The 23,944-nt window shown below is 40.5% G+C and overlaps 1 protein-coding gene across 1 annotated transcript; it reads right to left on the reverse strand.

Annotated features, from left to right (window-relative positions):
- Window positions 1–213: 213 nt before the first annotated feature.
- On the reverse strand, window positions 214–23,837 carry LOC104063747 (arylsulfatase D). The gene is made up of 11 exons (XM_009566003.2): window positions 23,676–23,837; window positions 20,695–20,764; window positions 19,722–19,862; window positions 18,863–18,984; window positions 17,867–17,989; window positions 15,539–15,962; window positions 14,345–14,481; window positions 11,381–11,515; window positions 8,301–8,463; window positions 7,373–7,494; window positions 214–1,094 (listed from the first exon to the last, which is right to left on the reverse strand). The coding sequence occupies exons 2-11, from the start codon at window positions 20,745–20,747 to the stop codon at window positions 724–726; spliced, it is 1,791 nt and encodes a 596-aa protein (XP_009564298.2). The 5' UTR covers window positions 20,748–20,764; window positions 23,676–23,837; the 3' UTR covers window positions 214–723.
- Between the last annotated feature and the right edge of the window lie 107 nt (window positions 23,838–23,944).

A 23,944-nucleotide genomic window follows, 5' to 3' on the forward strand; every position in this document is an offset into this window, starting at 1 on the left:
ATGCTTTCACAAGTGAGATGACTTAACAACATTGAAATTGTATGTCAGTAGGAGTTGTGGTTTAGTATTTCAGAATAGCTAGATATTGTGCTGCTGAACATGAGGTTATAGCTTTAGCTACCTAATTTGTAAAATGTACTTGTCAGTTTGGGTTTTTTTTCCCTAGGAGTTCTTCCGTAATAGATAAATAAATGTACAAATGAGGCAAAAAAATGCTGTAAATTAGTAGGTGTTTATTTCTTAGAAGACAATGTGTTTTGGTATGTTTCCAAATTAAGTATATAATTGTGCATTAAAACACAAGACAGTTTTTTTCAATAAAAAGATAAGACCTGACTAGAGATGCCCTCTTTGGCTCAGTCCTGGTGCCTTAGCAAACACATCTCCTCTAAAACCACCTCTATTCTTATAATTCATAATTTAATTGAATTGAAAATCAGTGAAGAAGGAAGTTTTGTTTCATTTATTGGGATTTTTGATCCAGAATTGTGCACTCGAGGGACAGATTTTACAGGTGACCCATCGGTGGAATATGGAGCATTTTTATTTTAAACTAACGGCTTACTAAATTTCTGTGGGAAAGAGAAAAAGTTAAATAAAAAGCCTCAATAATGTCCCCTTCAGTTACGCCAGTGTAATTTGACCCATATGTCTGTATGACTGTAGTCACGTGAATGTGAAAACTATCAGCTTCTTTAAAGCTAACTAACCTTGATTTTGGTATTAAAGTGTGCCATCTGCTTTGTTGTTTTCTTCATCACACCAACAGAAGGGGAATGTGCCACAGCAAGGCTGCAGCCACGGCTTCCATATATTACTGTAAGGAGACAGCTGTTCTGGGACTGGAGTCAGTGTCTTGCGATGCTCTTCTACAGCTTTTCTTATTCTCCTTGTTACAGTGTTGAACAAGGGCTCAGTGTCGGTCGATAGAGGATTTGCCTCAGAAGGATCTTGAGAGAGATCAAACAGTAGTGGAGGGTCATGATGGGTTACGCCATCTCCAAAACACGGGCAAATTCCTCTTCCAAAACAGGCCCCAGAGGCTTCTGGTTGGAATACTGGAGTAGCATAATGAGCTTTCCATATGGTGCCACCTGTCACAGAAGAAGCACACTTGAACAGCTGAATGGTATTAGGCATCAGGGGAGATCCCCAAAGGATTTGTCTGTGTTTTAAGTGATCTGCTTTCTTGTTCCTAGAGCAAGTTTATGTAATCGTTGTCTCATAGGACCGAAAGGCTCTTTTGGGAGCTGGCAAGGTTTCAGAATATTTTTTTGTGGCTCATTGGAACACTTGAACTCTGGGTCATATGCACTAGCTGGATGATTAGGTATAATATTTTGGATGCAGAGGGAGTCTGCTAGCTTCCCGTGTCCCTTTAAAACTCTACATACCTCTTGGGGGAAAAAATGGAGAACACAGCCCCCAGGTTCTTGGTGCAGGTACTGGTAGAGGGTTCTTCTGTTGAGTCTGTTCTGCTGAGCCAAGAACGGCATCTGGGAGAAGCTGATGGCAGCTCATTTCTGTTTACATTCCACCACACTTTCAAATAGGGTCATTGTTGCAGACCATGAAAACAGTAAAATCTGGTGTCTTGCTCTTAAGTTAACATGAAAGTAATTAGTTTTCAGCTTTAGAGCTTGTACTTTATCAAGCTCCTGTACTGACCACTGGATAAGTGCAGGTCTGTAACTTGTAATGAAGAAATGACAAATTACTAGGACTAAATCTGAATGCAGTTTAACAGATTTACCTTCTTCCTCCTCCTTTTTCCCCTGTTCCTCATCTCACTTTCAGAAAGCACTAAAATCTCCAGCTGGCTGTGTGGCTATGTATCTGTTTGTTTCTACCTCATGGCTTCTACACTGCTGTGGAGGGATAATACCTTAATTGTTCTGAAATCTTTTGGCATAATACATTTAGAAATATTACAGATTTTAGAAGTCTGCATTTCTGAAGTTGTGAGAGAAAGGATGCAGAAGGTGGATTACTTAAAGGAAATGTCTTATTTCCTGACTGCTTATGAGGACAGGTGTTCCTTAGCTCTGTTTGTGTGTATGCTTTGCTGCTGTCTGGGATGTAATGCAGGTCCTTCTCCTTTTCCCTATCTTGTGGCTAAAAGAGCATTTGCCTAGTGGCAAAAATGTAAGTATCCTCTCTTGTGTCAGGGTTTCCAGAACGTGGGATTTGGGTCTTACGTCTGTGGTCAGGTAGCATAGATACTTGTTAGAAAGTGTTAAATAAGTATTTTCTGGGCCATATGCATTTTTTCTGATCAGCTCACTCTATTTAATGGATAAATATGAGATGGACAGGAATACTCACTTAACGATATTTAGGAACTTGTAATCATTGCTTAGAAAAAAAACAAACCGAGTAGTCACTCTCTTCCATAAATGGTTAAGCTGAATTCCTCATATCTTATACACTGCAGGGGAGTTTGGAGAAGTGAGTGTAGACTCACTCTGAGAATTGCTCTGATTCTGCAAAATTTTAACATTCACCTTTCACAGATGCAAATAATTACTGGAGTTGCAGAATGGGAGAGAGCCCAGTCCTTGTTAGTTCAATGTGAAGGGTACAGTGAGGCTGTCTGTAATTAACCTGTGTCGGTGAGCCCAGTAGACAGTTGGGTTACAGCGGGATAAAATAATAAAAAAAAAAAAAAAAAGGTAGAAATCAGCACTGATGAAAGCAACAGGGGTTTCAGTCATTTCCAAGAGGCAAAGAGGGATATGTAATTTGCTACTGAACTAGCTCTGACAGAACCTGAAGGGTGAGTGTGAATTTTAGGGCAACGTGTTAATGTAATATGTCCAAGGGAAAGGAAACCTGCTTCTTCAATCCAAACATCTCTCAAACCCATCTGGTAAAAATCAGTCAGTTTAACGAGCAGGAAGAAATGGACTGTCACTAATAACCCTTATTGTGCTGTGGTAGAGAATAAGACTCTTTAGCATAAAGACAAAGGATTCTTCTGGCTTTGGTGAAGGGCTTAATTAATGGGTCCTGCCTGGGTGACATGAAGACACAATGGCTTTGTATCCAGCCTGTCCAACAGATAGAAGTAAACAGACAGTAAATATGTGATATGAACGTGACATACTTGTAAATGAGCTAAACCAGACTCTAAAAAGTCTGTCAGCCCAGTCAGAAGTAATGGCAGTTGGAGCAAAGAATCAGAATTTTTGGCTTAGCTGAAAGTTGAGCCCCAATGGTATTATTCAATTAGGCAATTTTTCATATGCTCAACATTGCATTGTTTTCAACCTCCTTGCCATGAGCAGTTGTGGCTCAGTGGGAAAAACTGTAGAAAGGCATGCGTAGATCTAGCTGTGTATGTGTCTCCATATGAACACAACATACGTGTGGCACCTGCACGTTTTATCTGTGTTTCTGTTACAAGTAGTGTGGCCCATTAGAAACCAATCAGTATAGCAGAACAGTTATTGATGGCTTGACGTCCATGCTATTTGTCTGGGGGTGTTTTACTGGAGGCTAACTCTTGTCTGATCCTATCTACACAACTTCTTTTAGCAATTAGAGCATGTTAGGTATGATGTTAGAGCCTATTTTACAGTTTTAGTTTCATTTAAACTGAAGTCATGGTCTGCAAACCCATTCCACAATGAGTGGCTATGCTCGATGGGTTTACTTCAAAAGCTGCTTCTGATCTGCATTAAAATTGCAATGTAGACAAACCTCACATAGCCTAGGTGAAAACAAGATGAGAGGAGAGAACAGCAATCCTTTAATCTGGAAGGCAGTTCTTCAGACTCATCCCTTGATGGAATATGCACTTAACCTTTCACTAGGGATGTATAGCATGATTTCTAGCAGGAATTTTCTCCAAGAGTTGCTGCAGTCAGAAAAAGCTTTCTCTGTACAGAAAAAAAGTATGCGCTGCAAAAAAACAGGAATGTCTAAGGACAGTGATGGCACAGGAGATTTGAGTTTCTGACCACTGCTCTGCTTTAGGTAAAGTGAACAGGTGAATGGGCTTGGGGTTAGATGCGGTCAAGCCTGGAGCTACTGGTAGTTCTGGTGTGGGACTGGCTGGGCACCAGTCTGTATGAGGTGAACCGATCACTTACATCTCTAGCAGCATCCCGAAGAGCTGTACTGTTATTGTTATTGTCAGTCTCTAACTCCCTGATCTGATGAGTACTGGAGGCATCGGCAGAAAGATTCAGTGTTGTGTTCAAGGCCAGGTTAAATGAGGCTTTGAGCAATCTAATCTAGTGGAAGGTGTCTCTGCCAATGGTAGGGGATTTAGAACCAGAGGATCTTTAAGGTCCCTTCTAACCTAAACCAGTCTATGATTCTACGAATCTATGATTCTGTTTCTGCCAAATGTAGGCTGTTGTGGGCACAGCAATGCTCTTCTCTGTGGTGCACAGGCTGCACTCTGCTCTGCTCTGCTGGCGTATGTTGGCTCAAACCCCAGGCTTGGAGCACAGGGTGTGGTTCAGGTGGGCACCAGTAGTGACAGCGCTTTGGAGATGAAGCCACTCCAACTGAGGAGGGTTGGCAGAGGCTCCTAGCACAAAGAGCCCCGCTAGGATGCTCTGTGGAAGCCCAGGGGCCACGCTCTCTCTGCACACCTAAGGATGTGGGTGACCTTCCACGCACCTCGGGATGTGAAAATGAAAAGCGGAGAGGCTAACTGCGTGGAGGGGCCCAGCAGTTCTTGTTTGGCAGGGCGGTTTGGAACTAGATGATCCTTAAGGTCCCTTTCCAGCCCAAGCTCTTCTATGATCCTATGATTTGATGCTGTTTTTCACCCCTTCCTCCCTCGAGGCGGGCGGAGCGTGCGCTGCTGCCACCTGGCGGCGGCTCTGGCTCTCGGCCAGCGGGAGAAGGGAGAACGGCCAACAATGGCCCCACCACCTCCAGACCCAGGTCCTCACTGCCTGGAAGGCGGGTGCTGCACCCACGGCGCCTACAGCATGCCCCTGCAAGCCTGGCAGGATTCAATAAGCATTTGGACGATACCCTCAGACATATGGTTTGAATGTTTGGGTTGTCCTATGCAGGGACAGGTGTTGGACTTGATGAACCTTGTAGGTCCCTTCCAGCTCAAGACGTCCTGTGATTCTATGATCTCCATTGCTGGCCTGCTCACTACAGCGCTTGCCAGGAAAGGAGCACACAAGTCCCTCCTCCAGTGATTTTTTTTTTTTTCTATATTTTAATCGATTTAATGGGCTTAATGAAAAAGATACCATGACAGTGATGGAGGGAGATAACGCCTAGCCAAAACTGAGTGCTTAAATTGATGGGTTATATGGTTGGTTCTACTAATCTTGATTTATAGTTACTGCAGTGGCCCAATTTCCATAGGTAGAACAAAGATACAGAGTGATTGCTTAGAGATGATTTACTCTGGACCAAACAGAGGAAAGAACCGAGTCCTGGTCTCCTTAGACAAGTAATTGGTTGAGATAGCCAAAATGTCAGCCTTGAGCACTTTAAGTGTGGTTCCTTCACTGGGGTCACCTGGTTTCATTGCCGTGGTGGTATTAGGTTATCCAATGCCCTCGCCAGGGGGAAACAACAAGGCAGAGTGAGCTGCCAAGAGCAGGACCACCTGCTTGTGGTTGTGCCAAACAGCAGCTCTGTAGCAGTTCTACCCAACTGCAGCAGCCCCGGTAGGGCTGTGAAGGCTTTACCGCTCAGCTAGAAGGCAGAAGATGAGCAGTTGCAGCACGCTTTCCGTTTTCTTTTTCTATCTTTTTTAAAATAAATGATCTCTTTCCTAGCTCTTAGACAAAAATTTTATAAGTATTGTATCTCCAGAGAAAATAAAGAATGGGGATTACCAAGGTAAAAACCACCCAAACAACAAAACCCAAAAAAACCGACCAAACTTGAAGATGTTCCACTCCATGGAAGAACTACGTTTATGAAACACCCTTGTACCTAGCGTTTTCTACAACACAGCTCCTTCTGCAGTGTACAGGTTCCTCTGGATCTCACCCTCAAGGGAACAGCTCCTCAAGTACTTTGTAGCTTGTATAACTTACACATTTTGCCTTTAATGAAGTGCCCAGATTTACCTTTGGGGATCAAGAACCTAAAAAATAATTCCATTGTGACACCTGGCATCATATCCTCATATTTAGTCCTCAGTCCCTTTCTGCCATTTTTCCTGCCAGCCCAGGACAGTAACTTCCTGCCCAGGAGCCATGCTTCTGTCAAATATGGTATGACAAGGGCACTGACAATGAGATTCATCTGGCTTCACGACTGAAATATTGGTGTTGCAGCTCTGGTATGTGTTAGTTCATGCCAACAAGAAAGACAGCAAAGTTCTCAGCTGTTATCCTGTTACTTGTGTCTGTGTGTCTAGGGGAAGAGAGAAGTCAATTTTGAAATATTTGCAAGTACAAGTAAATTTCAAAGTCTTCAAGTGTTCACTGAGCTAGTAGATTCTTGGCTTGATACTCTCTACACCTGATAGTGTCATTGCATCAGTAAGTATCATAAAGGATATGTAAATGGCTTGGAAGAAGATCACCCAGGTAACACCATGATACAAGAAGGATGTCCTGCTGGACTGTCTAGGGTATCTCACCCCAGCTAGAAAGCTGCCTGGAGGAGACGGACCTGGGGGTGTTGATTGACAGCTGACTGAACATGAGCCAGCAGTGTGCCCAGGTGGCCAAGAAGGCCAATGGCATCTTGGCTTGTATCAGAAATGGTGTGACCAGCAGGTCCAGGGAGGTTATTCTGCCCTCTGTACTCGGCACTGGTGAGACCACACCTCGAATCCTATGTTCAGTTCTGTGCCCCTTGGTAGAAAAAGGATATTGAGGCTCTGGAGCATGTCCAGAGAAGAGCAACGAAGGTGGTGAGGGGGCTGGAGAACAAGTCTTATGAGGAGCGGCTGAGGGAACTGGTGTTGTTTAGTCTTGAGAAGAGGAGGGTGAAGGGAGACCTTTTTGCTCTCTACAACTACCTGAAAGGAGGTTGTAGAGAGGAGGGAACTGGCTTCTACTCCCAAGTGGCAGGGGACAGGACAAGGGGGAATGGCCTCAAGCTGTGCCAGGGAAGGTTCAGGCTTGACATCAGAAAAACATTTTTCACAGAAAGGGTCATCGGGCTCTATCAGAGGCTGCCCAGGAGGATGGTTGAGTCCCCATCCCTGGAGGTATTTAAAAGACAGGTAGGTGAGGTACTGGGGGACATGGTTTCGTGGCAGATAAGAATGGTTGGACTTGATGATCCAAGAGGTCTTTTCCAACCTGCTGATTCTATGATTTGAAGCAATAAACTTACTCCAAATATATGTACATGTGTTTTTACATGATTGGAATTTAGAAGTCATTACATCATCTCTGATATGCAAAACAGCACTGTTTATACTCACTGTCCTTTTGGTGCCACCGCACTGCATGCAGAAACACACCACAGTAGTGAAACATGAACTCATGGCCGGAATGCAGAACTGTCCCCTGCAGTAAAGGCAGTAAGGTGCGCCCGTCGATTACCCTGATGGAGAGGATAGGAGTCACTTAAGGACTGCTTAAGAATTTCAGTCTGTAGCTTGAATGTGAGAAGTACTCACTCTTCATGTATGCAGTATTAGGATTTAAAATGTCCTTCCTAGACCAAGCTACTGAGAATTTTAATTGGGCAGATGGGTGGGGACCAGTGACGAGCAGTTACTAGTAGTTTTTGCAACTACAGCTAGTTTTGATATCCTGGCTGGGGAGATAAGTCATCATCACTGTAATTTTCCTGGAAATAAGTGATAACCGTAGTGAAGGCATGGTTCACAGCTTTTAATTTTGCTCCATGAAATGGAAGTCGCTGATAGCTCTGTGAGCTTGAGGCTCCATTAAAAAAAAATACAAAACTATCATTTGGTTTAGTTACATACCACCAATACTTTTATGCTTTTTGCTCAAATAGCTTAGCCACCCACACTTTCTTGTGTTCTTTAAAGGAGTCTAAAATAGACACCACATAATTGTTTGCTATTGAGGAAGCTACTTCTCTGGTACTGGCAATCAAATGCAGGCCATGTCCTCCACCTTCCCTACTCATGAAGTACCAGGCTTCCTAATCTTGGATTGTGCCTGTTCTAGTACTCTAACAAGACCAACCAGCTTTCTAAATATCTGTGTCTGCAGACAAGATGGGAAAGCTACACAGAAAGCAAGGCACAGAATTGCCTCGTTAAGGAAATAGCAGAATTTAACTTGAGGCCTTAAGAATGCATGACTTACACACAGTCAACACCTATCTGAATCAATAAAGGGGAACATATATGGTTTATGAAGTCACCTTTATACCTGTCTTGAGGCACTGCCCCTCCAGCAAGGTGAACCACTGTTGGGAAAATGTCCATAAGGCTTGTCATTTCATCAATAACTTTCCCTGCAGGCAACACTCCTGGCCATCTAATTATTCCTGGGACACGGATCCCTCCTTCCCAACCTCCCATTCCTTTTCCACCTGTTAGGGGGGAGAAAAAAGTACCAGAAAAAGATAAAATTATGAAATATATTAGACATTTATTATTGGCGTATAATAAAAGGTTTTAAAACTTTCAGAATATTCAAATAACTTTAATGAAAACATACTAAAGCCTGGAAAGCAGGAGAATGACTACAGTGCAAAGTCCATTCTTAAAAAAATAAAAAGTATTATTACTTTAAATAATACTTTATTTTGCACTGCTTTCTTGGGTGGCACATATGGCAGCTCCCTTCTAAGTAACATTTTTAGCAGAAGAGGAACAATTGCACCCTTTAAAACCTGAGAAGACCTTCTGAGCAATAATTTTACTTGAATGTCATGTTGGAGAATAATCTCCATGCTCCCTGATAACATGCACAAGAGAAAACACTCTGTTATTAATAAACACCAAAATCTGACTTGGAGTCAAGGAGAGGTTGCAGCCTCACTTGGTGGCTAAGGAAGGAGGACTAAAACAACGTAAGCTTGGTTGTAAGTTCACAGTCAGAAGCAGAAGGAGCATTAAGGAACATTATGAAGTAATTTGCAGTCCTGGAAAGCAGCGAGGGAAATTAGGATAATGTGTGATCACCCTTCGGGAGTTTACAGTCCCAGGGATGCTCTGAGGTGGTCTCAAATGGAAGAGTGTGGAAGCCATGCAGTAAATAGATGAGTACTCTGAATATGCTCCAGTGGTGAAGACTTGCTACCTACATTTCTGTTGAAGTTGTTTTGAGATAATCTAAAGAGTTTTTCTCAACTTGGTTCCTTTCACATTCTTCCCAATCCTCTAGTTACACCATGCAATTGGCTCTCTTATAAGACAAAGTATTTATTATTTTTAATTTCGAAGTGAGAAACATTCATTAATTATAGATATTAATTAGAGGTGTCAAGGATGGGGATATTAGTGAAAGAATGTGTTATAAAGCCAGAACTCCAAGCTGAGAGTCTAGTTAGAAAAAAAAAATCCAAAATGTTGATGCTCAGATACCTGTGTGACCTTTGCTCTCCTATTCCTCCTGTTAAGGGTAGAAATGACAAGTCATTGCTGGAAAGAGTTGTAGGAAAACTGGCAAACAAAACTTAAAGGTGATTTATTAGCTCAACTAATGATCATTCATAATAGCCTCTGGCTTTGCTAACTAGTGCTGGACATTGTTATGGAGGTGGTATGCTAATAGCTACAGCTGAGATGCAAGGGTCCCAGAGCTTGGTTTTAAAGGCTGACAAGGTAGCATGATGGATTATAAACAGGGCAAAACCAGCTGTTTGTGCAATAACCTTTGGGCTATGTAAGATACTGGTGTTTCATGCTGTCTTATTCACTAGCAATTGTTCTCATTATTCATGTGTTTTTTATGTTCTTTTTCATACCCTGTTAGTAATAGCAGCAGTGACTTCTATAGATATTTATGAACTAAACCATATTTTAAAATATTTTTTGATTCATTGCTAGTTTACAGTTTCACTGGGAAGTCCCCTGTTCTGCTGTGTGTGGACATAAATAGGAATACCTTTCAGTTATTAATATCTAAACTTTTATCTCCTCTTGTCTCCTCTCATAGCAAGTGTGATTTCATCATTGTCCTCTCATACCAAAAACTCTGACTAATCACATTCTCTGGGCTCTCTTATTACTGATACACTTAGGCTAGTAGAAGTGAATTCTGCAGGTTAGGTTCTGAACTATTCAAGTGAGCCCGTTGGCCTTTTTGCATCTGTTTCTGGTATGGAAATTTCATATCCAGAACTGAAGGCTAATTTAGCATTTAAGACTATTCCTGGATGAGATCCCAGCTGTACCAAACATTTTGTACGGCTCATCAAGTAACTTACTACTAGACAACATGCATTTTGATGCTAGGCAAGATCAAGGCGCCTAAATCTTCTGTAGGGAAAAAAGTGATGGGAGCAGTTTTTCAAGCTTCATTATGCAACAAGTGCCAAGTTGCCCAAGCTGTGGCTTTTCAAGGTTTGGAGGGGGCTCATGTAAGAGGTAAAGACCATAGATTTCCATAGGGTTTTGACATTATGTTGCAAGCCAGTCATAGAAAAAGAGTCTAGATGAAACATGTATATGATAGATGGGAAACTGGAAAACTATATCAAGAAAATAATCATGATGTCTGCCAGTGTTGATGTAGAAAATTGTCTACTGTGAAAAACAGAAGGATATTTCAAGAATCCAAGTAGTGTGTTCTGGATCTGTGTCAGAGGAAGTTCAGGTTGGACATTAGGAAAATGTTCTTCCTTGAGAGAGTATTTGGTCATTGGAACAGACTCCCCAGGGAAGTGGTCAACAAGCCTGTCAGAGTTCAAGGAGCATCTGGATGATGCTCTTAGTCATATGGTTTAGGCAGCTCTGCAAGGAGTCAGTACTTTCCAACTTGAGATATTCTACGATGCTACATGTTCAAGTAGTGCTTTGGGTTATGTGTTGCATAATATGTTTACACTTTTTAAAGACAAGGTGGAACTAGAAGGAAGTACAAGTGTACTGCAGTCTAAAGAAAGGATTAACAAGGGGTAACATAACAGCATTGAAATACACAATGACATTGCAATAACAGGCTGTTGTAAGGAGGAAAGGAAGAATCTCTTCTCTGTAGTTTGATGAACTCTGTTGCTTAAACTGCAGCAAGGAAATCCAAGGTAGGTGCCAGGAAAAAGACTCCAGTAGTACAGACAGTGAAAACTAGATAATCTGGGAAACCACTGAAGATCTTTAAGAACAGCCTAGACAATATAGTTGTCGGGAGTAGCTTTGGTGAAAGTGGTCCTCTCTGGGGACTGAAAGATGAATAGCTGATGCCCTGAATTTTCTCCAGACCTACAATCCAAGGTTATCATTCCAGTATTTTATTCTACCAATTTATTTTTAAGAGGAAGTCTTACTTTTATGAAATTTTACCTTTATAGATCCCATTCCAGCCACCCAATTGAACATTTCCTCTGTGAGCCTCTAAGGATCCTCCATGATCAGATGCAAAATAAACGAATGTGCTGTTCTTCAAGCCTTCTTTGTCAACAACATCCAGTACCCTGCCTATAAACAAAGCAAAACATCATAATTATGTCTAGAGATGCAGTCCGATTTTTTTAGGTCTTGACTTAAAATTCAGCAAAGACTGAGTCTTTCCATTTACTTGAATGGAGCTACCACAAGCAATGCAAAGAGTAATTCTGCTTTACAGAAATAATAAGAGCCAAATAGAAAGCTGCTGAATGTGTCCAAATTTGTTTATGGTGTCTGTAAAAACACAAAAATAAAAAAATAAAACCAATTGGAAAGTAATTTAAATGAATGATACTTCTATTCAAGCTCCTCAGAAAACTGTCAGCTTTATGCTTTAAATTTTCTGAGTCAAGGATTATCTCCATTATGTAGCCTCAAGCATCTTGAAAAGCTTAAATAACAGTGCTGCCTAGATTCCAAATTGTAGTATACTGCTGTGTCTCACCAGGAGCTGAAGAGAGACTTTGAGATCAATCTGCATACTGTCAACCAAAATTTTCTCCTGATGTCAGTGGTAAAAACTTCACAGACTATTATTTAAGCCTAATTTCATAAGGAATGTTTTCAGTACTGATAACATCAAATGTTTATACAGAATATGATTTATCTTTGATTGCTCATCCTCATCACATACTGTGTCAAATATATTCACTAAGAACAAGTTCCATAGCTACAGAAGTAGCAGCAAAAGCTGAAGTAAGCAAGGAAAAAGTGTAAGTCAGTGACTGGCTCGTTTGCTCAATCTCTTCTCTTTTGCACACTTCCTGTGCGTCCTTGGTCAAACTACTTTTTGACTTTACGTAAAAATAGACACCTTCACCCCAAAAGAGTTTAGATTTAATCTAGACATGTTGATTCTGAATTAGATCCCAAATCTCTTATTTAGCTGTCAAACCCGGGAGACTTTCGTCCTCAGTAGCTGCCATCATGCTTAGCCTGTTCAAGGCACATTCCTCACATTTCTGCTATCTGGATCTTCTTGTTTAACCTTTGTATGAAGGAGACTGGTGCCAAAAATTTGGAAGAGGAACATGGCCGATTCAACAGGACCTTGCAAATGTTGAGCTTGCTTATAAGAAGGAATGGGGCTCTTCTCAAAACACAATTTTGTAAACATGGTTATTGGAAGATAAAAATGTTCAGGGATTGTTCAGGCCTTTTCCGCTTGACTGCTTTCCAGCCACTCTTCTCCAAGCCTGCAGCTTTGCAAAGTATTGTTGAGATTGAAGTGCAGGACCTGACACTTAGTCTTATTGAACCTAACACATTAGGCTTCTGCCCATCAATCCAGCCTGTCCAGATCCCTCTGTAGAACCTTCCTCCCCGTAAGCAGATCAACACTCCTGCTCAATTTGGTGCTGTCTGCAAACTTCCTGAGGGCAAGATCATGGACAGAGATATTAAACAGAACTGGCCCCAACACTGAGCCCTGGGGAACACCACTTGCCACCAGCCACAAACTGGATTTAACTCCATTCATCACAACCCCTCAGGTCTGGCCATTCAATCAGTTTTTTAACCAGCGAAGAATATGCTTAAGTCATGAGCACCCAGTTTCTCCAGGAGAATGTTGTGGGATATAGTGTCAAAGGCTTTACTGAAGTCTAGGTAGACAACACATGGATCCTTCTCCTCAGCCACTAGGTGGGTCATCTTGTCATAGAAAGATAGCAGGTGTTAAAGAAGGACTTGCATTTCATAAATGCATGCTGACTTGGCCTGATCACTTGGTTGTCTTGTATATCCTGCATGGTGGAACTCAAGATGTTCTGCTTCAAAACTTTCACCAGAACTGAGGTCAAGCTGACAGGTCTGTAATTCCCCAGATCCTTCTTCCAGCCCTTCTTGTAGATGGGCACCACATTTTCCAGTCTCCAGTCAACCTCCCCAGTTAGCCAGGACTGCCGATTAGTGATAGGAAGTGGCTTAGTGAGCACTTCCACCAGCTCCTTCAGTACTCTCAAGTGGATCTCATGTGGCCCTATAGACTTGTGTCTGTCTGAGTGGTGTAGCTGGTTGTTAACCATTTTCTCTTGGTTTATAGGAGCTCCAGTCTCCTCCTCATCCCTGTCTTCTAGCTCAGGGAAGTGGGTACCTGGAGAACAATGGGTCTTACTATTAATGACTGAGGGAAAGAAGGCATTAAGTACCTCAGACTTTTCCTTATCCTTTGTTACTGTGTTTCCTGCCACATCTAATAAAGGCTGGAGATTCTCCTTAGCTCTCCTTTTGCTGTTGATGTATTTGTAAAAACATTTTTATTGTCCTTTACCTCAGTAGTCAGATTGAGTTCTAGCTGGACTTTCCTTCTGATTTTCTCTCTACATAGCCTCACAACATCTTTGTAATCCTCCTGAGTTCCCTGTCTCTTCTTCCAAAGGTCATGAACTCCCTTTTTATTTTTCTTCTGAGTTCCAGCCAAAGCTTTTTGTTCAGCCAGGCTGGTCTTCCCTGTCAGTTTTTACTCCAGCACATGGGGACAGCCTACTCCTGGATCTTTAAGACTGCCTCCTTGAAGAATGTCCAGCCTTTCTAGACTCCTTTACCCTTCTCTGTTGACCAGTCTCCTAAACAAACCAAAGTCTGCCCTCCAGAAGTCCAAGGTGGTAGTTCTGCTGACCCTTCTCTTCACTTCTACAAGGATCAAAAACTATTATTTCATGATCGTTACATTCAAGGCAGCTTCCAACCATCACATCATCTTTATTTGTGAACAACAGATCCAGGAAGGTTTTTTCCCTATCTGGGGCATCCATCACCTGCATCAGGAAGTTCTCTTCCACACACTCCAAAAACCTCCTAGACTGATTTCCAGACATCCAGTAGGCTGAAGTCCCTTCTAAGGAAAAGGCCACTTACCTACCACCCAGTCCATCTCCTCTACATTATCTCCGTATAGACCATGTCTGCTTCTACCCAGAAACTTCTCTGTGGTAATGAGTGGTGTGTGGACATGTAAAAGGGAAACAAAGAGAAGAAATGGTCTATGCTTGTTCCTGAAATAAAAGAAAGCAATAATAATTTCTCTGCAAAATGTCCAACCCAAACACAACAGTGTAAAGGTAATGACTATCACAATAGAAATTATTATTGGATTCTAAAATAAAAATTTTTGATTTTGACATCTTTGCATTTTTGAGGTTTTATGAGCTGGAAGGGATGAAAGCAGCCCTCAAAAGATTTTTGTTCTATATTAAGACCAAAATAGTAATGGGCTCTTTCTTTCTCTGGTTCTAAATTAAACATGTAGAATATTAAATAAATAACTAGGTAAGTTCATAGCCAAAAACTGACACACTCTCAGAGGCAAGGCGAATGCAACTCGCTTGCTTGAACTTAAACATGGATGTCGCTGACCATAAGAGACATCCCCACAGAAGAGACAGATACAACACTGCACCCACAGGGGAACCATATTCCTTTAACATCAGACCAGTCAGGCTGTCCTAGGAAACTGAGATTATCTGTGCTCAAAAGCTTCACAAAAGAGATTTATTTACCCTATTTTCCCCTAGGAAAAAAGAACCAAATAACCCCTAAATCCTAACAAAAAATAGTATAATCTTGTTCAGGGACAGGCCCAGACTTGACACATAACTACATTTAAAGACTTGGTGGTTTGTTTAATTACAGCTGAGTTTACCAATAGCATTATAAATGAAGGACACTTTTAGAAAACAACTTGCTATCATCCTCATCTTTGTAAAATATTAACTTCATGTGACACTTTCTATGACAGTCCATTAATCAGGCTAAGATTATTTTTCTGTTCCTACTGGCAGAAGGCCTAATCCTTAGCCAGGATTCTTCTGTATTAGGTGAACAAAACATAAACACACAAAAAAATTTTCTTCCTTTACCTGAGGAGCTGCCAAGCTATGCAGGAAAGCAGCTAGATGCTAACAAGTAGAGTGATGCCAGAAAACAACAAATTACTGGTCAGCATTAGGATGGGTAGTTCAGCGTGACAGCTGCCTAACCTAGTGGTGTGTCACACAATGATCACATTATTTTTAAAAATCCTTAAAATGCAATACAACTTCTATAAGTTACCTTTTGATGAATGAAGCTGCCTCCTTCAGCATATTAGAAGTAGTTTTTTCTAGATTCATTGGTTGTTCAGTGATATTGTAGTTTCTCATCAGGATGCAGTTCCAGTATTTGGTGAACCCATAGCTGGAGAACCAGGCGATGAAATACAGGAGACCACAGATGGCCAGGCATATAATTATTTTCCATTTTAATGAGAATAAATTGGTAATCTTTCCAATCATAAGAGTAAGCACTGAAAAGATGATCATCTGTGTGTAAAGCCAATATGTATCTTGCAAAGACTTGGCCAGTTCAGGGTCATCTGTTCCTTGACACTCATTCAAAAGGGTAGAAGGCATGCCATAAAAATAATCAAAGCCATGATTTAAGGGATGGTGGCAGTGATCAAGGCGGGATTTGCAGTTCACACCCATATGCCACTTCCCTAAAAACATAAAGCAGATATCTTAAACCCAATGTCATTAGTCTTGGGTGTGTCTACCTGTATTTCTAATATGTTGGTTGTACTCTTAAATTTAAGTGTAGCTAAGAGAGGAGCTGATGTTGAATGGGGACAGACTCTCAGGGAGTAACCATGCATTGGCAATTTATCTGCCTAGAACAGCTGATTTTCTCTACTTGTCTGTTAAAATTCCACACAGGGCAATGGTCCAGCCCAGATACCTCCCTGAATAAGAAGAAATAGGTTTGCAATAGCTGGTGCTTATTATTTTTCATATGATGAAGTAGCCATCGGGATAAACCCATGTAGTAGTAATGGGGAGAAAACGGAGAAACTTTTGGACCAGAAGAAACAGCTAAGTGCAAAAATATGAACTAATTCACACAAAAGTTCTATCTGACCTTCACAGTTCAAGAACAAATTTCAGGAAAAAGGTGTACATATTGGCTCTGTGTGTCTATATTCATCCTAAAACGAGCAGCAAAAATAGGCCATTCCAATTATCCAGTACATTGAACATATCAGAATGTCATACACTGATAATGAACCTTAATAAAGTCATATTACAGAGCAGTGTAATTATCCTGACATTGAAGGACAGATAATCTATAACAATGGGCTTAGGGACTATCAGCTAGACAAATAACTTCTGAGAACTGCTATCCAGCTCTGGGCTCATGTATGAACATAGTTTAGTGTATAATCTGTACCACATTGCAGTGATCTGGTAAAAGTTCACCCCTTTGCACAGGCTTGTGTAAAGTCAGCACATTACTAAGATTCATTTCAATTTAGGAACTAAATAACACCTCAGTGTGCCAAAGCCAAGTAGATGTGTGAAAATCACAGCAATTACAATTAAGCACATGACACTTTTGACTGCAAAAAAAAAAAAATTTAAAAAAAGAGATTAAAAATGAGATCTGTTTCAGAGACACTGCCTTTAAACTCTGTTCAGGAAAAATTAGCAAAGAGTTAATAGGATTTTCTTTTTTTAAGATTTTCTTTTTTGGACATGTTTTGTGATCCAAAACCCACTGAAGTCAATGGGACTCTTTCAGCCTTTTTTTGGCAGAATTTATTTTTGCAGGAAAGAAGGCACCCTTAGTGTCTTAACTTTGATAATAAACAGGATGCATAAATAACAGAAAATCTAGCCACCAGATATTAAGGTCACTGTGGTGCCCGGGTACCAGCTGGCAGATGACATTCACAACAGTGACTGACTGTTGGTTTCTTCCTGGAGCAATCTGTACCGGACAAAAAAGATTCTTTTACATTTACTTCCGTTTGCAGTATACTTCTGTGTATTCCATACATCCTCATTTTGAATTTCATAGAATCATAGAAACATAGAATCACTCGGTTGGAAGGGACCCACTGGGTCATCGAGTCCAACCATTCCTAACACTCCCTAAACCATGCCCCTCAGCACCTCATCCACCCATCCCTTAAACACCTCCAGGGAAGGTGACTCAACCACCTCCCCGGGCAGTCTCTGATAGTGCCTGATGACCCTTTCCATGAAAAATTTTTTCTTGATATCCAGCCTGAACCTCCCCTGGCACAGCTTGAGGCCATTCCCCCTTGTCCTGTCCCCTGTCACTTGGGAGAAGTGCCAAGTTATTGCCCATGCTGCGTGCACTGGTGTAAATGCACTTCAGCTGGGCTGGCAAAACTTCAGCCAGATACACCTTTATCAGATACACTGTGCTGATGCTGGGGCTTGTGGATGGCATTCCAGAAACCCTGCTGATTTTGGAAGTTATATGTAGGAGAAACTCTGATTTAACTGATTCTAGACATTTTGGCACAGAAAAGTACTTACAGAAACAGCCTTGTTTGAACAACAAGCAATGAAAAGATGCCAAGTTGCTGTCTCATACCTACAAGTGCTGTAGAATAACCTTGCTGGAGCAGTATTTTGGCAAAAGTAGTTTCGTTTGGTGGGAGCCCACCAGAACATCCATTCCAAAAGAGAATCCGCTGCTGAGTGCTGGATGCCATGCCTAGAGAGGAATAACAGTCTTTAGAATAAAACGAACCATATTTCAGGTTTTCAGTCTTCTCAGGCAGGGTTTTTCTTTGTGATGAACGGCACTCAGTTGCCTAAGCCTTGTGTTGTCTTTTAAATGGTATACCATGGGATATTCTGATTGATCCCCAGAAAAATATCACTGTCAAGTCCTGCTAGTCTAATGCAGATGCTTGTGCTATGCCAGGTATGTCTACAAATAGCAGCAAGATGCCTATGTTTGAACATCAAGTAACTTCTTACAACAAAGTTTTATCAAAATATAATGTTTAAAAAAGAAAATGGGGCAGGGGTAGAAACCTTATTTATAGAACAAAAGGCTTAGAGTCAGGTGTACACACTTCATGCTCACATTTCTCCTTTAGCAAGTCAGAATCACATAAGAGAAGCTACAATGATTTTTACTGCCATATGCACTGGCTGAAGTTTTCTGTCATGAATTTACGTAGCTGAAGTAAATCTGTTTGAAAACATTGTTGTTGAGAACTATTTTGACATATTTCACTATGAAGATGTTTGCAAGGATACTCAAAATACTACACTTTACTTAATGTAATCTTAGGACCAGTTTTCACAATTTTCTTCTTAATATTCCTACCTCTGTGTGATTTGTGCTGTTTGGACTTTAACCTGGTTCTGTGTTGTTGTTGAGCTACATTAAACGTGCTTTATGTGGGGATTTTTCCATAGAAATCAATCACCAAATCTAGTCATCTTTATTTTTGCCTGTCTCACCGAGAGTCCAAATCCTTAGATTAACTGGTCTTTAAAATGGTTTATTTAAGGGGATTTTTAATAGCAATAATGGCTAGACAGACTGCAGTGAACCATTAGAGAAAGACCCAACCTGATCTGATGGGGTATCTGCCAGTCAGGAAAGCTGCTCTGCTCGGAGTACAAACAGCAGCCGCAGCAATGTGCTGAGTAAGTCTCACTCCTTCCTTTGCCAGGCCATCAATGTTAGGGGTTCTAAAGAGAAAAATCCCATCTCAGATAAAAATGCATTACACAAGTTTGCTGTGTCCTGCATCTCCTAGTTTTGATGTTTCTAGAATGCAACTAGGAAAGCTCTGTGTTATGTATTTTTTTTTTGAGATAGCTTTCCATGAATATTTTTTTAATTAATAACTTAAGAAAAAGGTATTTCAGGTCTACCCCATATCAAAAGCTCATGCAGCATAGTGAAAAAGTTTCCATTAAAAAGTAGAGAAAAACATAATTCCCAAGACTATAATAGCTTAGATAAAACACAGGAGAGATATCTATATACCTATATACAGCTCTATATAGGTATATGTGTGTATATATATATATATATATAATCATTCAATCTATTTATGTACTGACCGGTAAATGAACTAGGGATAAATATTAAATCCTAATCTCAGTCCTTGATATTTAGAGTTGTGAAAACTTATAAATTATAGATATCCTTGAAAAATACAGTACAGAGGCAAATTTGGAAAGTTCTACTGTATATACTGAAAATTAGAAATCCAGGAAAGTTGCTCAAGCATGCCTGTATAATTATTTTTGAATTTTGGATTTACTGTAGAACCTTTATTTTTTACATGTTTTGAAGAGAAATATCTCTAGATAAACTAATTCATTAATAGTGAATTTTCTAATCCTAAGTATAATCATTAATTATTTTCCATTGAAATTCACCAGAAAGGAATAATTTAATTAATAAAATATACTCTTACCTTATTGTATCATTGCCATAGCAACCCACATCTCCAATACCAAGATCATCAGCCAGTATCAGTAAAAAATTGGGTTTTGAAGGATTTGATACACAGGTTTTTGAAAACAAGCATAAAACTAGCCAAATGTTTAGGCAGCTCCTGAAATTAAAAGTAAATAGGTAATGCTACGAAAGTATTTATAAGTTTTGCAGTAGACTTTAAACTATTATTAAAGCTTTATGAGGACCCAGTAAAGATGCTAACAGCTACCAAATACTGACAGCAGATGGAGCTCCTGGATGTATACAAAAGTTCTTGAGTGAAAAAACAGTATTCTCTTTCTTTTATTTGCACAGGTATTTTGTGTGTGCATTTCTTTACTGATATTTGCACTCATCCCAGCAGATATTTCTAGTAGGATGAGTGGTTGCATGCTTGCAAGCCTCCTGAAACACTCCTGCAGAGGTGTGTATGGCACTCCTGTTAATGCTCCTTGGAGTGAGTGTGACGGGAGAATGGAGATAGTTGATGTAGAGGCACACCAGTTATGATGGCAGCAACTTGACTATTGCATCCACTGCAGCCAGTGCTATACACAGGATCTGGAAAGTGCTCCATCAAGGCTGTAGAAATGGACTTAACTTTTTTTGTCTTCCTAGAAGACCTTAAGAATACCTCAGCAGTTCTTAGGTGCTCAAGGTGTTTACAAGAGGTATCTTATGGATGTCTACCTGAGTAAAATACATATGCTAGGACATAGCTACTGATCACTAATTCATTAATAGACATTGCAATGTGATAAATGCTTAGTAAATGTACTATGCCATATATTTACTCCCAAACCTCCAGGTCCTATAAAGGCAGGCTGAAAGGCCTTGAAACGACCAATAGGTCTCAATCTGTAGGAACTGCTCTCAGATTCTCTATGAACATGAACAATGCAACATGTGAAAACCAGGGAAAAAAACACCCTCAGTGAATGTCTTCTTACCATAGTTTTGCCCAGTGAACTTTGTGGCTTCTCCATGTATGAAACAGGTACATAGCTGGTTGTATAAATCCTGGTGGAAAAACAGTAATAATAATAGCAACAATAAGAGCCCTGTAGCTCTGGTGATCCTGTCAGTGAGGTTAGTCATCGACTGCCCTGCATTACCGCAATCATTTTGCCACTGCCTGCGGCTGGCTATGAAGGAGGAATGCTAAACTACTAGGCTTGATTACGCAGGCCATATATTCCTGAGCGTCTGCTTGCAGAGCCCCAAGACTTAGTCTTTTCCCAGCTGCTAAAAACTTCAGGAGGACTTGTAAGTGCTTGTCAAGGAGGCTAAATGCCCATGGTTTTAAACAAATGTTAAAAGTGCCAATCACTCAACAGAGGCACAGAACTGTTGGTGCTCACTGAAAGGAAAGTTTCCACCATTTTCACAACAGGAGGTCGTGATAAGTAAAACTAGTATCTTACTCTTTACTTTAACGCAAATGGTCTTTAAAGTGCAGGAAAATAATCTAATCCTTACTGTGAGCTTTGAAACCACAAAAAATACCTCAAAAAAAGAAAAGCCATTTTGGAAAGTAATATTTGCAGTGTGATTCTTAGGTAAGGGACTGTAAGATTCTTAGGTTTGGATGCCATCTAGTACATTCAAAGGGGTATTTCTGTTTGAATTTTACTAAAAACTGTCCAGAAACATAAAAGTTGTTGTGATTATTTCCTTAAAGGACTTCAAAGCTTAATACCATTTATAAATTTAACAAGCCAGATTTTCCGCCTGCAAGCTCTATGAAGTCAACCTGGGCTTTAGAAACAAATTTTCAGTTTCTAAATATATATTTGCCTCTGGCAGGGCAAATTTTAAGAGCGGAAGCAATTTCCTGTACTTGCTGAAACAGAGAGCATAACTAGACACTTTGGACAAAGAATGACTCGGGAAACGCACCCTTTTTCTTCATGAATGGACACAGACCAAGGGATCTGCACTGGAATCATGCAAACAGTCATGCTGAAGTTACATGATAAATTGGCTCCATAAGGACTTGCATATGTTCATCTTAATGCTGCACACGAAAGTCAATTACGGTTGACATTAATTCCTACACTGTGAAAAAGATAAAAATCTGAAATATCCCATCTATGTGAAACTCCTACTTTTCCATACTTCTTTCCATTTTAAACCAGCACAAGAATAAGGACATTTTTAGCTCTGTTGAGTAACAGAATATTTACTTTCTATAACAACTAGAAGCACATTTGTTAGTATAAAATCACTTGCAAACACAGAACTGAAAAGTTCTGTCTTGACTAATGAAGCACATGTGGGGCTTTTTTCCAAAATCAGTATGTTCTCCAGTGGGAAAATATAGCACTCTCTGAGGATCATTTTTCTGTCTTTTTGTTACGTAAGATTGTTACTGTTATCTTGAACGTCTGAGGCAACCAAATATCTGAGGATGCTAAACTGGCCAGAGCAGAGCACAGACCTGCTCTATGCATTTTCAAGATCAGGATAAAAAAATTGCAGATGCTGTTATTCTGATCATGAAAAATAGTATCAAAAAAAGTCAGAACCAGATGTCCACTGATGATTTTTCCAAGTAACATTTAGATGTTTGTTTGACTATGGCTAAGACAACGTGGGAGATAAAAATAGCTTTTTTTTTTTTTAAAAAAAAGAGCTTGATCTCTATTAGATGTGGAATTTTCCATAGGGTTGATGCTTCCCCCCTCTATTGGCAAGATCCTGAAAGACAGTACCAAGAGCTCATCCTCCCTGCCCACTGGCTGGGTCATAGATTGATGGGGAACCTGCAAGATCCATTTGACCAGATGCATTTGCTGCTTAAAGTAGGAACTTGGTGCAAATGCCAAAAGCCTACTATCATACTTTAAAAAAACCTGATTGTATTAGTGTCAATATGATGGACTCACTACTAGGAGCTAAAATCTTTTATTTATACAGTAGTGATTCCTCAGAATCACAACCTGGCAGCAATTCCCCTGGAGCCCAAATTAGCTATGGCCCTGTAGGACAGGGCTGAGGTGAAGATCAGGCAAGTGAACCAAACTGCAAAGAGGAAGAACTAGCAATGATTCTAGTCCTTTTCTATAATGGGAAGTCCTTTATGATGTTTTAACAGTAGAGGCAGAGCTCTGCCTTCCCAGCAACTCATAGGCAGCATTGCATTCACAGGGCTTGGGGTACATGATCAAGCCAAAACTACTGCAACGAAAGGGTTCTCAGACTACTCTTGAGCAGATGAGTTCGTCATAACGCTTGTAATCTGTAGCGCAGTGAAGCAACCAGACACATCTGGAGATCTAAAAAATCCCTTGATTTGCCATGGATGTTGAGTAAGCTCCCCAGCTGATACAGCAGTTCAGCTGCCTTCCACTTTCTCCCCACAGGTTCATGCAGTACAGCCAGCTGGTGATGGCAGGCATGTTGTTTTTTAAACAAAGACTTTGTACAGCCCCTCAGGAAAGCTGTGACTTTCAAACCATAGAGGTGCAGTGATAATACTGAAAGATATTTGAGTCTTAATTCCTTTGGCATGATTAAATTAATGCTTCCTGATTTACTGAGAGACATTTTAGGAAAACTAACCTTACTTAAGGACAAGAAGAAATATAAAACTTGCTTTAAAAAAACAACCCAAAACAATTTAAATATGCATATTCCCCCTTTTCTGTTAGGAACTGATTCCTTCTGAAAATGGAGCTCTTACTGACATAGCTAGGAGTGTCATGAACCCACTACTGGGCCCTAGGGCTTGTCCAGTTTCCTTAGCTGTTAAATGAAAAAAAACTACTTAATCCATAAATTGAAAATCAGTCTCTAGAAATCAGCAGAATTGCTTACAATAATCCAAGAAAATATCAGATAGCAATTCCCTCTGTAAGCCAGTATGCCACAACAAAGAATCAAGACTAATAAAAAAGGCCAACCCCTTTTAACAATGTAGAAAACAAACCCTTGTCTCAATTATTCTTCTTGCTCTGAATTTCCTCTTGCTTCTTGGTGTGGTGAGCAGTGCTGATCCTCTAAGACGTGCATGGGAGGAAGGAGGCTGGGACTTTCTTCTTTTCTTCTTACTTTCCCTTCCCCCAGACTCCAGCACTGAAACTGCCTGGGATCCCTGCCAGCAACCTGGAACCAATGTGCATGTTTTATATGAATTCCAGGCAGAGTACAAAGTCCTTATTCTTGAAATACTGCCACTACGTGGCTACTGCCTTTGCT

The sequence above is a fragment of the Cuculus canorus genome, chromosome 1 (assembly GCF_017976375.1).
Source record: "Cuculus canorus isolate bCucCan1 chromosome 1, bCucCan1.pri, whole genome shotgun sequence".
In the NCBI taxonomy this organism is placed as follows: domain Eukaryota; kingdom Metazoa; phylum Chordata; class Aves; order Cuculiformes; family Cuculidae; genus Cuculus; species Cuculus canorus.

Excerpts from the sequence above, each read along its gene's own strand:
- LOC104063747 (XM_009566003.2), bottom strand. The coding sequence starts at position 20,747 with ATGTACCTGTTTCATACATGGAGAAGCCACAAAGTTCACTGGGCAAAA. Across the intron at positions 18,985-19,721 it reads TATGGCAATGATACAATAAG|AACCCCTAACATTGATGGCC; the intron begins GTAAGAGTATAT and ends TTTTCTCTTTAG. Across the intron at positions 8,464-11,380 it reads CTGGAATGGGATCTATAAAG|GTGGAAAAGGAATGGGAGGT; the intron begins GTAAAATTTCAT and ends CCCCCCTAACAG.